A 16,356-nucleotide genomic window follows, 5' to 3' on the forward strand; every position below is an offset into this window, starting at 1 on the left:
GTCATTTTAATTTTGTTTTGTTACTGATTCTTCTTCTTCACCTACCTTTCACTTTCAGGTGTATGAACTTGAGGAGCAGGGGTCCATCAAACCTAGTTCCAATAGTAGCAGACATCAGAGCTTTCGAGAGGGAGTGTGCTAGAGCTAGAAGAGAAGAAGAACAACAAGCCCACTTGCAGAGATTGGATATTGATATGGCAGATCAACCGCAAGGGGCAGAACACCAACCGCGGGCAGCTCGACCCATTGGTACTTATGACCGGCCCAACATTCATGGTCATAGACTGGGAATCCGAGCACCGGCTATGGCAGCCAACAACTTTGAGGTCAAGTCAGGACTCCTCAACGTGATCGAGAACAACAAATATCATGGCTTGGCTTTAGAGGACCCATTCGATCACTTGGACAAGTTCGACAGCTACTGTGGGTTGTCAAAAACCAATGGTGTGTCCGAAGATGCCTTAAAGCTCAAGCTATTCCCTTTCTCTTTGGGGGATAAGGCACGTCAGTGGGAGAAGTCTCTATCCAGCGACTCTATCACTACTTGGGATGAGTGCAAGACAGCATTCTTGGAGAAATTCTTCTCATCCTCAAGAACTGCTAAGCTGAGAAATGAGATCTCCAGTTTCCAACAGAAGAACTTGGAAGGATTCAGTGAAGCCTGGGAGAGATTCAAAGGCTATCAAACCAAATGCCCACATCATGGTTTCTCTAAGGAAAGCTTGCTCAGTACCTTCTACAGAGGTGCCCTTCCTAAGTACAGAGCCAGATTGGATACAGCTAGCAATGGGTTATTCTTGGGAAGAACTGAAGATGATGCAGAAGAGCTGGTTGACAACATGGTGAAGAGTGATGCAGTCTACAGTGCAGATCACGACAGAGGCAATAGGGGTGATGATAAGCAGACGAGGAAAGAGATCAAAGCTTTGAAAGACAAGATCGACCTACTCATTGCTGAAAAAGCCACCCAAGAGAAGCTGAAGTTTGTTGGTAACTCCAAGCAGGACGATCCACCTGTTGTCCATGAGGTTGAGGGTTTGGAAGGTCAGAAAAAGTTGTGTTTCATCAACAATAATGGTAGCTGGTACAAAAAAGAGCTCAACTTTCAGTACAACAACTACCAACAGAAATCCTACCCCAACAACCAACAAAGTGGTTATCCACCTAGAAACAACCAGCAAGGCAGCTATCAACCTCAGCAAAACCCCTCATCTGGTTCCTCTGCTCCTCAAGAGAGCAGCACTGACACCCTGCTGAAACAAATCTTGGAGTCTCAGACTAGAAGTGAGAAGCATGTTGGTTATGAGTTGAAGAACCTTCATTCCAAGATTGATGGGAGCTACAATGAGCTCAACAACAAGTTCTCACATCTTGCTTCTACAGTCAAGAATTTAGAGAATCAGTTTGCTTCCATGAACACTCACCAGACTCGCCAGCAAGGATATCTACCTGGAAAATCTGACCAAAACCCCAAGGAGGCCAAAGCTATCACCCTTAGGAGTGGTAAGCAGTTACCTCCTACAACTCTCACCAGGGATGCTGAGAAACTAGGTGAGGAGGTGGCCATCAACTTAGATGATAAAGTGGTGATTGTTGATGAGAAAATCAATGATGAAATCTTGGAGAAGATTGTGGAAGCCAAAGGTAAAGGAAAGGTTGGGGAAGAGAAGAAAACAGTGGAAGATGGTGAAGTTCTTGCTCCAGCAAGTGAGAATTCTTTTGTTCCTCCTTCCTATGAACCCAAACTATCATTCCCTGGTAGATTCAAGAGGCAGCTGCTAGAGAAGTACAAGGCTTTGTTTGAGAAGCAAATGAGTGAAGCTCAGGTTGCAATGCCCATCATCGATGCTTTCATGTTGATTCCTCAATACAACAAGTTCCTGAAAGATGTTGTAGCTGCAAAGAAGAAGGAAATGGAAAGCATGATGATTCTTACCCATGAGTGCAGTGCCATCATCCAAAGGCTTGATGTTCCAGAGAAGTTAGAGGATCCAAGATGCTTTACACTACCTTGTGCTCTTGGACCTATGGTATTTGAGAAATGTCTATGCGATTTGGGAGCTAGTGTCAGCATGATGCCTTTGTCTGTCGCAAAGAAGCTTGGATTCACTCAGTACAAGAAGTGTAAACTCTCTCTGGTGTTAGCTGATCGTTCAGTGAAGTACCCTGTGGGCATCTTAGAGGACCTACCTGTGAAGATTGGAAGGTATGAGATACCTACAGATTTTGTGGTGCTTGAGATGGGTGAGGAGGCTCAAGACCCATTGATTCTTGGAAGGCCATTCTTAGCTACAGCAGGAGCAATTGTTAAGGTGAAAAAGGGCACGATTGATCTCCATTTGGGTAAAGGGCATGTTCTCCACTTTGACATCAAGGAGAAAATGAAGAAACCAACTGTGTTCGGGCAAGCCTTCTACATTGAAGAGATGGACACTCTTACTGATGAGCACCTTGAAGAGTTACCACCTGAGGACGATGAGGAGGGAGCATCTCCCTCTACTCATTCTCCATAGAAGGTAACCCACTACTTTCCCTTGTATATACCATTTCGTTTTTGCATATTAGTTTTCTCTTGTTGGGTATCTCTCTCTCCTTGACAACACAGAGACTGTGTGATTTAAGTGTGGGGGAGGTACCAAGTATTTGATCACGTTTGCTTTGATGTTGTTTCATTGAGTCATGCATTGCATACCTATTTGCATAAAAAAAAATCATTTAGTTTGCATCATTTGCATTTCTAGGAAGTCTAGAGCATATAGGTTGCATTTACTTGCATTGGGAGCAATGATTTGAGATGCCTTGTAAAGAACATTACTTTGCACCTGAGTAGCTTATGCACATCTCAAAAAGACTTGTATGCTTCGAACCTTGAAAACTCTTCCTGAAACTTGTTGATTGCTGAAATTCAACCTTTGAAGCCAACTACAACCTTGTTTGAACTGAACGAACTTAATGCTTCTTGCTTATGGTCCCTTGTGTACTGAGTCATGGATATACACACTTGAGTTGTCACATCCTTTATCCCAATCTTTTTGACAAACTCGAGTGGTACACCATTCCCAAAACCCTTCCCTCTTTTTCAGCTTTCATTATTTGATGAGTGAGACCTTTTTCGGAAAGTCTTACATGTGCATAATGTTGAGAGTATCGGGAACGACAATGCTTGATCTTCATTCTTGCTAGATTAGGCACATTATTGTCTAGCCATAGGGTGGGGGTGAGTGTTGTAAAGTTTGATTTGGGAGTATGAGAAAGTAGAAGGAAAAGAGTGAACTCTTGTGTTTAATTGACTAGTCTTTATGGGATAAGTAGAGAAACTTCTAGCTCAATTTGTGAAAAGTCTTGGCCCCCAAACAAAAAAAAAAAAAAAGAAAAAGAAAGAAAAGGGGGGCTGGCAAAGTTGTTTAGAGCTAAGATTTGTTTAGAAGTTGAAAAAATCATTTATAGATTTCAAAGAAAAAGAGTTTTATGTGCAAAATGTTCTTGGGATCTTTTGGTGAGAGATGGGAGTTGGGTTTGACATTGGGAAGTGATTGTGTAACTTGTATGTTTGGGAAAAGAGTAGAACAATGGAGATTGAGCATTGTATGCGTGAGTTGGTCCTTTTCTTAGATATATTATGTGCAATGTCAAGTCTACTTGTTTTGAGAGTAAACCACTTTAAAAGATCATGGATTTTGAACCTCTTGACCCACTTGAATAAAAGTTTTCCCTTACTCAACCAAATGATTTGGACCAATTGACCATTTGCAAGAATTCACTTGATGCTATGCTTAATGAACTTGAGAGTTGGCTGATTTGCATGTGTGAATGCATGATGATGAGTGTAGGGATGAAAAGAGTTGAGATAGGCCTAGAGAAGCTAGAGTATAATGAGAGAGGGTGTACTAATGCTGAATTTAGATGTTGATTTGAGTGCTTTGTGTGTTCCTTTTGGCTATGAGCTCCCACCTTCAAACCTCTCTCCCTATGAGTTCTAGAAAGTTCACTTGAGGACAATTAAAAGAATAAGTTTGGGGGAGTTGATATCTTGCATATTTACATTGTTTTATCCATTCACCCATGTGCATTTTGATCATATAGACTAGGATATAGCCATGTTTAGGTTGCATTTTGCATACATGAGTCTTTATCAGGTATTGGAGTACCACATGGAGTTCTTGGAGACATTTGGGTGCGTTTGGAGCTCAAAAGAGGTGATTAAGGTGATCATTGGACGAACAATGCATGGGAGCGACCTACCGGAGTGACGCAGGTGAAGTCGCTCCAGCTCATAGAGCGACCTCACCACAGCGACACCCAGAGGTCGCTCGGGTTGTGTCGATTTGAGAGCGACGAACAAGCCGGGAGCGACCTCCTAGAGCGGCACCCTAAGGTCGCTCGCGTTTATGGTTTCTGAGCAAGCCCGGAGCGACGTCTTCAGAGCGACACAGCCAGGTCGCTCGAGAAGAAACGACCCGGGAGCGACCTCTCGCAGCGACACAGCTAGGTCGCTCGCGACGAAACGACCCGGGAGCAACCTCTCGCAGCGACATAGCCAGGTCGCTCGCGACGAAACGACCTGGGAGCGACCTCTCGCAGCGACGAGCCGAGGTCGCTCCGCGTCTATTTGTTTGGCCGAATTCATTTTTCTCAAGGGCCTTTTGGTCATTTCATTATGCACGTTTTTTACTTTCTAAACCTATGTTTAAGTATCTTTTGTAAGCCATCAGTGGCTGGAAATCTCTTTTCTGGAGAACAACTAGTAAAAACTTCTTTTGATTCAGATTTCATGACTTTCATCTTGTGTTCTTGTTGATTTCTTATCTATTTCTCTATATGATTAATCTGAAATCCAATATGGGTTTAAGAGGAATCATGGAGATTAGTGAGTAATCACCTTTTGAATTCATGGGCTAGGGAGATTAAGGGTGATTAGGTTAGTTCTAGGATGTTTTAGTGTAGATCATTCTTGTTCTTTGCTAGTAGAGTATTCATAATGCATCTTCTGAGTTGGCCACTCAAAAGTTGATCGATAGGCATTTCCCACCGAAAAGGTGTTTGATGAAATGTCTGACACAACTCTCCTAGGCTTTTAGTATACTTTGCCAAAGACATTTGTTGTTAAAGGTGCTAAAATAGCTAATAGACTTGTTAGTAATGATTGTTTTCATATTATTCAACCACAGACATTTGATGTTTGAGATATGTTAGCAAATGAGCATTTATCTAGACATATAGCTTGCTTAGAATTGTGTCTAGGCTTAAGGTCGATAGTTTGATTGATCATTTGTCATCCTTAGTTCGAAACTTGATCACCCAAGGTCTAATCCCTATGCCCATGAATTCTCTTTTCCCTTAGTCAAGAAAGTATCATTCTGTAATTGCTTTCTAGTATTAGTAGTAGTTTAAAACCCTTCTAAATCATTGGTTGCACTTAGATTAAGTGAGTACTTGCATTCTCGGTGCTTTGATATCCCTCAGAACTGGTTCGACAATCATTTATACTACAACATTTGTCTTATGAGCCTTCAAAACTCCTAAGATCAGTTTCGCATCCCTTCAAATCGATGTTTGTTATATGAATTTATCACGACCCACTTTCAATAGGAAAATATTTCAACTCCTCATGTCGCCGTTTCAAATCTCTCTCGATGGTTTATTGTTCCAATCCTTCAGCTCCCCGAATCTAACAGTCAATTAAATTCAATCTTAAGATCTCTCTCCCCTTCTTTATATGATTCACTATTATCTCACTTCCTTCGCATTAGACTCTCTGCATCTCCCCAAAACTCTCTCTAGAAACTATAATGTTCAACCTTCAAATTTCCAAGACAATGGTGGTTCGGACTGATCTCCTCAACAACGCCGAATCATGTCCGATGATGACTTCATCGACTTTGAAATCCGTATTTATCAGAAGACAAATCGTCAGAGTCAGAAATCACCGGTGCCAGAGGTAAAAATACCAATATATCCTTTTAATTTGAAGTTTTAATAATTTAGTCTTTTACTGCTCTTATTGAAACTGGCTTGATCGTTAAGAATTCCTGTGACATACCCAATCCTGCAATTTTATTTTTAAGATTGTTGTGTTCGTATCTGCTGCTGCAGAAACTGAGACTAATAGTAGTGAGGAAGCAAAGTTTTGGGGTTTGGTACCCTTATTTGAAGAATGTTATGTTGGCCAATGTGTTGAATAAAAAAATAAGGCTTTGTTCCTCATGGGGTTAGAATTTTCAAAGAGAAGTTTGTAAAATGATTTGAGGGAATCTTTTCAATCTGTGGAACCTTTTTATGTTATTGTTGGTTTGTTGTTGTCCTTGACCTCTTTTTTTTTTTATGAAATCGTTTTTGTTTGGTGTTAGACCCATTGTGGTCTTTGATTTGCTAACGATGAGAAGAATGTTTTAACAGTGGACCTGCCCCACTTCACTTTATAGTTTATACAAAAGAAGTGTTTTCTCATTTCAAGCATGTTTTCTCATATTATATAACATCTGATATGGAAAGGTTTATTTTGATTTTCTATTCAATTTAATATACATGGTGAATACTTTATTCTGCCATGTTTTGAGTTTTTCTGTCCATGGTTGTTGACACAGATACTGAAGCTTTTTCTGTCTTTTTATTAGTCTGATAAGTATTGAGGATGATTCATATGAGTCCGATGAAAATGGATGTGACCGCAGAAGGCGCACTAACAAAAAGGCTAAGGCGTGGCGTGTAAACATGAGAGTGACAGTGAAAGTGACTCTACCAGCTTGGATTCTGACTCTGGCAGTAAGAGTGGAGAGAAGAGAAGAAGGAAGGCAACAATGAAACACAGTTGATGCAAGTTAAATAAGTGGCTTCTGAATCTGAAGTTGAGAGTGATGACCGCAAGAAACTTAAAAGTTACGCAAAAAGAGTTTACCCTCCAACCAATCAGATTCGAAAGAAGAGACAAACATGATGAACAAAGAAGAGGTGGGAGAAAGATGCATGGCTCTGATTAATGTTAGCGAGTCTGTTTCTTAGAATGAGAAACAACAACTGCCCAAGAAAGAAGACGCTAACAGTGGAGGACAAAATCAGAAAAGAGATGTGGACAATGTGGAGTCCACGAATCTGAAGAACAATTATAAAGGTGCTTCAAGTGGCAAGAAAGCTTCAAGAGCCTCTTATGACAGTGACACCGAGTATGGGAACAAGAAACAAGTGTGCAGTAAAGTAGAAGTTTATAGTGGAGGAATGACGCAGAAAAGAGAGGAAGAGGCTGGATCCAAGCATAATAAGGAAAGATATATAAGTGATTCTCGTGGCAAGAAAATTGCAAGAAATTCTGTTGACAGTTAGTCTGAGTATGCAAACAAGAGAAAGCTGAAGGATGAAAATTTACCAAAGAGGAAGGAAACACATACGAGAGGAGGCGGAGGACTACAATCACACTATGGAAGGGACATGTATAGAGCGACGATGCTGGTCAGAGACGTGGAACAGTCAAGGATGGCTATATAATAAGCATAATATGGATATGTATAGAGGTCGAGCCAGCGGTGAAGAAGATAATGACATGGATTGATATAGATAGAGGCTTGAAATGGTTAAGATGATGATGACGACCACAAACGTGGCACAGACAGGTACAGAGGCGGCCAGGAGAACAGGTTTAGAGGTGATGTGGCTGCTGGAAAAGTTAGCAGGGCGCGATCAAGTGAGAAGGTTTGAAATGGGATTGAGATTAATGATTTTGTTTCATATGTACGGCTTAAGCTTCTCATATGTTTGTTTTGATGGGTTTGTAACAAATAATCCTTGCATGTTTGTCACAACATAACATACTCCCTATGTATCACTTTAAGTGATTTTTAAGGTTTTTGCACTTGGATTAAGAAAATACAAACTTCTATACAATTTATCTTGGTTACATAAAAATATCATTAAATGAAATTAATTCAACCAATAAAAAAAATCAGTATTTTGCAATTGGTCACAAAGTTTAAATGGTATTAAATTCTATCTAAAATAATGAGAACATCAATTATTTTGAAACAAATTTTTTTTCTCTAAATACCACTTAAAGTGATACGGATGGAGTATAATGAATAGTAATCAGGCTAGATCGATTAGAACACTGTCCATTTGAGTGGAACCACTTAAGCTGAGTCTCACGGTCACAACTCCATTTTAAATACATGATGTATCCGGTTGGTAAAATGTGTGCATCAGAGGATTTTTTGCGTTTGTGTAACCAAGAATTTGACGATTTGATTTGCAAACAATGCCTTTCTAAAAATATTTTTGGTTTGCTCTTTGAAGCTCTAATTTTATGGTTTAAATTTTCTTTACTCATGATTGCAACATATAGAAAATTTATTATAATATCATTTTCTCAAACTAAAATAGCAAGTAAATTTATTAGTTGTGTATCCGGGCTTGACGTCAAATATTTTAGAGAAGACACAAAATAAAACAATTACAGAATTAACGGTAAGCTATCATTTTGAGTCTTTTTTTATGACATATAAGCAAAATGCTAAGAATCAAAAGATAACAAAAATAAAAAATTGCAGTGCGATAAATTGATTTTTTCGAATTGCCAAAACAATGTCTAAAATATAAGAAACATATATTGAATTTAATTTAGTGCGATCAGCGCAACAAAATAGTTAATGTATCATTTACAATATAGGTGACCAAATTATAAGTTCTATACTTATACTAAATATTTTACATAAATAGTTTAAATATTTAACAAATCATACTCTTAACTAAAATAAATTAAATTAAATTAGCATTTTTATATAATGAAAATCAAATTTTATTTTAATTTATAAACTCACATATGCTTACACCAAATAGTAAATAATTTATAAACGACAAAATAAAAAAAAGAATCAAGAAATCATTTAGAAAATATATGGAGACATGAAAATGGATCAAACATTAAATAATATGAAAATGAAAAGTATTGTATGAAACAAAGTATATTTCAACAAATTAAAATATACAAATCCGCGCGTATCGCGGTCAAATCTCTAGTTAAGTTAAAAAGAAAATATATCTTTGCCAGAAAATCTCTCACCAAACTTCAAAACCATGTTGATTGCAAAGTATAAAAATTCCATACCACTACCCTTCCCATTATTTATTAACACATGATGCCTCAACAAACTATTACTTTCTCTATTTCATATTATTTGTCGTTTTAGAGTTAAAATTTTGTTTCATTTTAAATGTCGTTTTATGTTTTCAATGCAAAATTTAATAACAATATTCTCCATTTTATTTTTTTATTGGTCAAAATATGGTTAGATATATAGGTAATGATATTTTTATTTTGGAAATATGCAAAACTAAATGTTTTCTTAATGTGTGTGCATAAACCCAAAACAACAATTGAAGTGAAACGGAGAGAGTATCTATACTATTAAAAGAGAAGTCATGACTTCTTTCATGTGTGATATTTTAAATGGACCATCCCTAGAAAGTTGCTTACATTATTTTTTTGTATTTTCATAACAATATCCTAACAAGACATTTAATTATCTTTTTATTCCACCCAAATATTATTAATAATGGATAATTTCGAAAATATATTTATTCCATCAATATATAATTATAGTTGCATATAACCATTTATAATCTACTTAATAATAATAACATTTAATTATTCTAGAGTTAATACCTGCATATGATCTAATTAATAATAATAACAATTAACATTTATTATGCAAATAAAATAATGTTAGAATTTCACCATGCAAATAATAAAATCAAATCAAATATTAAAATCCTAACACTACTGTATTCTCATAATAAGTGTTATTATTATTAATTATGTTATACATTACATGTATCAATATTTATATAAATGTTGTGTTAACAAACATGTATTGATAAATATATAATATTTTAAATATATATATACTGTAGTGAAGAATTTTTCATGTGTGGTTTTTTCATTTGGACCATTCTTTAAAATTTTATCAAATTTTACATGAATTAATTATAATATTTATATTTTAATTGAATAACAATAAATATTTTTTAAGAAAGTTCTAAAAAATCTTTTTAAAATATTTTCAGAATAAATTTAAATCTTATATCCATAAGTAATTAATTTTAATTTTAATTATCATAATCTGTAATTAGAAATTAAAATTTATTTTAGTTTTGATTTATATATGAAAATGTAAAATTATGTAAAGTATTATAATTATATATTCACTGATAATAACAATCTAAACTGATAAATTTTCAAAAATAAAATTTACAAAGATTTTGTTAGAAATATTCATTTCTATTTCAAATTAAAAGAAGATATTTTATCCAACTTAGTGTATTTCTCAAATATGATATTTACTACAAACATATTTTGAAGTACAATGTATTATAGTTTTTCTTTAAAAGAAATTCTTTACAGTATATTAAAAAATATATTTTCTACTATATAGATCCAATTTAATTTGCTTTCATATAAATTTAAAATAAAAAGTATGTAAAGTAATATTGTTACATAATAAAGTTTCCAAAATAATTTTTGTTGCAAAAACATAAAATTTATAGTAATAATATATAAGCTACGTAAACATAGCTATTATAGAATTACATAATATATAACACTAAATTACGTTAAGTTATTGGTAAATTTTGTTATATAAACTAAAATATTTTAGTATATAAATAAAAAAACCCGCACGGCTGTGCGGGTCAAGATCTAGTTAAAGTTAAAATGACCATTCAAAAGAATCTCCTACATGTATATATACACAAATACTAGGTGTTGTACCCGCACATCACATGCGGGCATAATTATCTTACGAATAATATTATTTTAAATCAAGCTAGTATGATAAGTTATTATTTATCTCTTCAAACAAATTAAATCAAACATCAAATTATTTATATTTGATAAATATTTTCATTAAAACATTCAAGTATTAAAAATATTTTAGAAAATATCTTTATGCAAATTTTTTTACCTGATTAATATTTGATTATAAATTGTTGTATATCTTAATTAAAATATTTTATAATAGAAAAATATTATGTTAAGATAACAACACAATTTATATGAATTATATTATAGTTTTTAAAATATGATATTATTAATATAAACTTTTAAGATAACAACACCATTCGTTTTTAATTATATAATATATATATATATATATATATTTATATATTTATTAAGATAACAACACAATATATGAATTATCTTCCTTTTAAAAAAAATGATATTTTTAATATAAATTCGTTTTAAATTATATAATAAAATATATATAAAAATTCATCAAAGGTAACAATGACATTAACGAGTCTAACTTTTAATGTGAGAGCTCGGATGCAAAAAATCAATTCGCAAATAATAGTATAGATGTATTGTTACATCTCCATGTTTTGAGATGTGATGCGACGTTTCAATATTCATTTCACCTAATCGTTAAATGGAAAAAGAACGATAAATGTACGAAACTTTTTTGTAATTTACAAGTCATACATTATGACTCATAATGTTGTAAATAATGTTGTAAAATAGGGCTGCTTACTCATCATATATTCATATATCCCAAAATGTCTTGAAGAAAATAAAACTTGCTACTATTTATGTAAAGATTCCATTTACCAACAAAATTCTTGTTTGTTTTTTAAAAAGGAGCTCGGCAAGGTATACCCTTTCTTCGCCTCTGCTTTGGGTAAGTCAGGTGGCTATGAATTGGAGGTGTCCCTGGAGATATGACACCTGCCCTTTTGCTGTGATCGTCCACTCGAATAATTCCTGTTTTGCGGATCTTTGCAGGCCCACCGAGACAGAACATCTCTCTGCTACTAATACTATTCCCTCTGAGAGAGAAAGTCAGTTTTGGGTCGTCTCCATGCTTAATACCTCCAAGCTTTTAACACCAATTAAAAAAGTATCGTTGTTAAGAAACCGGATATGTATAATCTGAACACGAAATGATTCACCAAAAGGAAATTCAACATTTATCAAGAAGAAACCTCCAAATATAAGAAGGAAGGAAGAGTTATATACCTTGCAAGCGAGAGAACAGAAGCGGAAACAATCAAGGAGGCTACGGAAACAGATCTGGCAAGTTTTAATGGCTTTCACAGTTCGAACCCGGGGCCTCTCATTTAAGAAGACGATTTTAGCACTGTTGATTACGTAAGTCTGAATAGAGGAGATATCAATGTGCTTCTGAATCTCATTCACTTTCACAACATTATGGTACGAAGATCGTCTAATCTGCAACCACGAGAAACACATTATTGTCTATTGAAATTCCTGAGAGAGAAAAAGAAAGATGATGAAATGAAACCTGGACGATACGATGGTCTTTGTGATGAATGGAACAGTAAGAGCAAAAGGCATCACCAGAACAGTCCAAGCAAAACAGATTGCATTCGCTCTTACTGGATTCTCTGTGAAAGGGGCAAGTCGCGAAGTAGTTAGCTCGAAGCATCGGCGATAGCCATGGCGGAACCGTTGCGTCATCGTTCGCCATACTTACGGTTGGACTCACCTGAAACCCCAAAGACCCATTAATCAATTCCACAGAACCCATTGAATCTTTTCCTTTTTCAAATCTAAATTTTTTTTTCACGGTTCTTCCTAGCAAACAAAGGAAGTGGATCCCATGTATCATCTTCTTTGTTTCCTCCTCTTGAGTTTCTTATTTCTTTTTGTAAAATGAATGTTATTTTTTCTAAATTTTTTATAAAGAAAATATGTTTATAATCAGTGTCTTTGTTATTCAATCTATCTTTTGAGATATATCAAGCTATATGTTTGATGGAACAAATCGTTCAACAAATCAGAAACCAAAAAAAATCACTTTTGTTCGAACTTTCAAGATTAAAGCCATGAATTAGGATTCAAAGCTATCACATATGGGTAAAAATACATGAAAAACAAGTTGAGAATATAAAGAATCGTGGAAAATATGCGAGATAGGCAGAAATTAGGGTTTTTGGTCGACAATGGCTAAGGAAGAAGATGAGGTTATTTTCGTAATTTTGCAACATTAATGAAAAAGAAAAAGTCGTTTGTACATTACATTCAAACTGTACATGCGTACACCTAATTTGTATTATACATCAAAGTGATTGTGTGCATATTTTTGGCTTTTTGTAGGTTTTCTATCTAAATAACTAAGCTTCTGCGATTTCATGAACTCAAGATAATGTTAACACAATGTATACACAGGGTCGGGCATCCTTGATATCTGACTAAACCCAAATATCATCCGTACACCTTGTTTAAGAGCTTCTGATTAGTGTGTGTGTTTTCATGCTATCTTCATGGTAAGTGTTAGCTTGATTAATTTCTGGTTGTTTTACAATGTACACTATCATATTTACCGTACACATGTACACATCCATTTTTACTGTACACAAGTACGCTATTATAATGGTTATGGTACACATGCACGGTAAAAATGAAGATGACAATGATAATGGTTATGATGTCGATGATGGTGCTGGTAAGTTGAGTAATCCGATATGGTAGATATATTATCAAGGCTGCCAATTTCATATTTTTGTCATGTGGATCTTCTGGACTCATATAATGCAAACTAAATTGAATTTTGTGTTTTGTTCATCAACTTGGTGTTCTTCATTTTGTTGACATATAATACTATATACTATCAAATTATCAATCATCATATGTGTATAATGTATTATACCGCGGAGCCCCATTTTTTTATATTTTGCCTAGTTTACTTTATTACATATGAGAATCAACTTATGTGTTTTTTTGTTTATTTCAAATATATTAGTATTTTGTTATAAGAAACAATTAATGTTGGTTGGTGGAGACAAAGAGGATCTTGGAGATAATAGTACATTAGCTTCAAAGTGTACATGTGTACATTAACTTCAAACTGAACATGTGTCAATTTATATATGTTCTTTAAACTACATGTGTACACTTGCATTTGTTCTTTAAACTCTTAAATTCAACCAAATTGCACCATACTTCATACAAGAGTTCTTCATACAATATCATAATTAAAACATCAAATATATTCTAACAACTTTTTGTGTACACTTAACAATTTTTTTGTGTGTACACTCTAACAACTAGCAAACAACATCGAAGTTCGCTCATATTATACACATGTACAAGCTTTTTTATGTACACTCTAACAATTTTTTTTGTTTTTCATTATTGATATCTCACTATTTTATGAATTTTAAAACATATTCTAATTCATTTTAGTCATATAGATTGTATATAGGTATATATAGATATATATGTGTTTGTTTACATTTGATTGAGTTTGGAGTGAATACTTGAAAGTTTACGACTAGATTAAGAGGTTATTTCGCAATTTGGAAAGTTAAAGGTCGAATAGTAAACTTCCAGAAGTTCAAAGACCCGTCAGTATAATTATGGAAGGTTTGGTCTGTACAATTAAAAAGTAAAGAATCAATTTGAAAAAGAGAGAACAAAAATAAAATTGAAAACTGTGGGACCCATTCAGTTAGAAGAATAAATGTAGTTAGCTTATAGTTGTAAAAAACTGCTCTATGAGCAATAACTGCCCTATATTATAATAAGAAACTTAAAACTGCCCTAAGATGAAAATAACTCTATATTTGGCCATATTAGGGCCCATGCCAAGCAAGCTAAAATGGTAACGGTTTCTTTTAGCTTTCTATTGTCAATCATATGGTTTTATTTTTCTCATATATGTTTTATAAGTGCTTATGTAAATAAATAAATAAATAAATATTTGTGTTCTACTTCCATTGCAAATTAATAAATTATTTTTAGCAAACAGAACAAATTTGTTCAGTATTCTAAAATTTTCAATTATTTTGGAAATTAATTTATACAAATTTGGCCAAAGAAATTGAGATAGAAAATACCAAGAATCGAACGGTTGGACCAATGACCATAACCAAGAATGAAAGGATGCACGAATAGCTACTAAGAGGTTGATTGTTTGCAAATTTTAGATCGGTTTTTGGTTTTTGGTTTTTGTTTTTCAAAAACTATTTTTTTGTCCAGTCAAGATTTTTTAAAAAGTGATTGGGAAATTGCCACGAATACCATATTCGTAATACCACTTTTCATGTCTATACTAATCAATTTTACGCTCATTTTTAATGAAGAGTAAAAGACACTTATACCCTTATGATTAACTAATCTAGACTTAGGGTTTAGAGTTGAGGGAATGGGTGGAGCTTTTGGAATGTGAAATTTAGGATTCTAATAAATACATAAATAAATACTAAAAATATAAAAAAATATTTTAAAATAGTTTCAAAGATAATTTTTTGATTTTCAAAAAGAAATTTTGAAGAAAATCAAAAAAAAAAATCAAAAACAAAGTTATAAAAAAAATTCGAATTTGAAAAAGTATAAGTTGAAAACTAATTTTTTTTTATTTAAATAATGATTTATTATATATATTGAAAACAATGATATAAGAGTCTTTTGCCACTTAATGAAAAATGTATTTTTGAAAATGTCCTTTTAGTTGTGGTAAAGATAAAAAGTGGTACCATGAAAGTGGTAAACATGAAATTTTCCCAAAGTGATTCCTTACAATTTAGAAAAACTAAAACTGACTTTGTTGCCAATCAAGATTTGAACAAAAGAGTTTTCCTATAAAATAGGGAAACTAGATTTTAGATGTTTAACCAAGTTTTCAATGAAAAACCAAAATTCATGTTTTGTTGGTTTTTAAAGATATGCACGACTACATTTTTTAAATGTATAAATATAATATATCAACACTAGTTAAATACATATGTTTGTTAAACTCCTTACTTATGTACTTTTCTTTTATTATTTATATATATTAATATTTTACAACTTTAGTAAAATTTATTTCTTAAAAAAAATCACTAATTGAAAAATAAGTTAATATATTTTAATATCTTTTTAACAGACATAATGTTTTAATAAAATTCTACTTATTTTGATTTCTTATTTATTATATTACTATAAATTTTGAAAAAAAACAATTGTAAAAATATAATTTTCAAATATTTTATTAATTATTAGTTTTTTAAAACCATTTTTCATCCAAAGAAGATTTAATAACTAACAACACATGCAGAAAATAATATTTCTATAACTTTAAAAACTAAAAAACAAATTATATAAGAAATTTTTCTAAATAGTTTCCAATTTTTAAATATTTAATTTTGTGTAACTGATATATATTTTATGATTTATACTTTACTATAATATAATTTTTTAATTAAAAAATAGTTAAAAATATGTTACTTTATTTTATATTAAATATTAATTAGAATATTTTTATAAATTTTAATGGTAAATTCTAAATATGTTATTGCTATTTTAACAAAGATAATGTTTAATTATTTTTTGAAAAACTAAAAAATACAACAAAACTAGAAACCAAAATCAAA

General features: G+C 33.0%; 1 protein-coding gene, 1 non-coding gene and 1 pseudogene across 2 annotated transcripts; 1 reads left to right on the plus strand and 2 right to left on the minus strand.

Moving 5' to 3' along the window:
- Positions 1-602: 602 nt before the first annotated feature.
- On the minus strand, positions 603-709 carry LOC125592071. Its single transcript, XR_007327921.1, has one exon. It is a non-coding gene; the product is annotated as a small nucleolar RNA R71 (small nucleolar RNA).
- Positions 710-5,854: 5,145 nt separating this feature from the next.
- On the plus strand, positions 5,855-8,664 carry LOC111209087 (annotated as a pseudogene).
- Positions 8,665-11,260: 2,596 nt separating this feature from the next.
- Positions 11,261-15,228, minus strand: LOC106405548. The gene is made up of 3 exons (XM_013846067.3): positions 12,285-15,228; positions 11,999-12,211; positions 11,261-11,858 (listed from the first exon to the last, which is right to left on the minus strand). Exons 1-3 carry the CDS (start codon positions 12,609-12,611, stop codon positions 11,613-11,615), a joined length of 786 nt encoding a protein of 261 aa, XP_013701521.3. The 5' UTR covers positions 12,612-15,228; the 3' UTR covers positions 11,261-11,612.
- Positions 15,229-16,356: the final 1,128 nt, after the last annotated feature.

Source organism: Brassica napus, chromosome C8, assembly GCF_020379485.1.
Source record: "Brassica napus cultivar Da-Ae chromosome C8, Da-Ae, whole genome shotgun sequence".
Classification (NCBI taxonomy): domain Eukaryota; kingdom Viridiplantae; phylum Streptophyta; class Magnoliopsida; order Brassicales; family Brassicaceae; genus Brassica; species Brassica napus.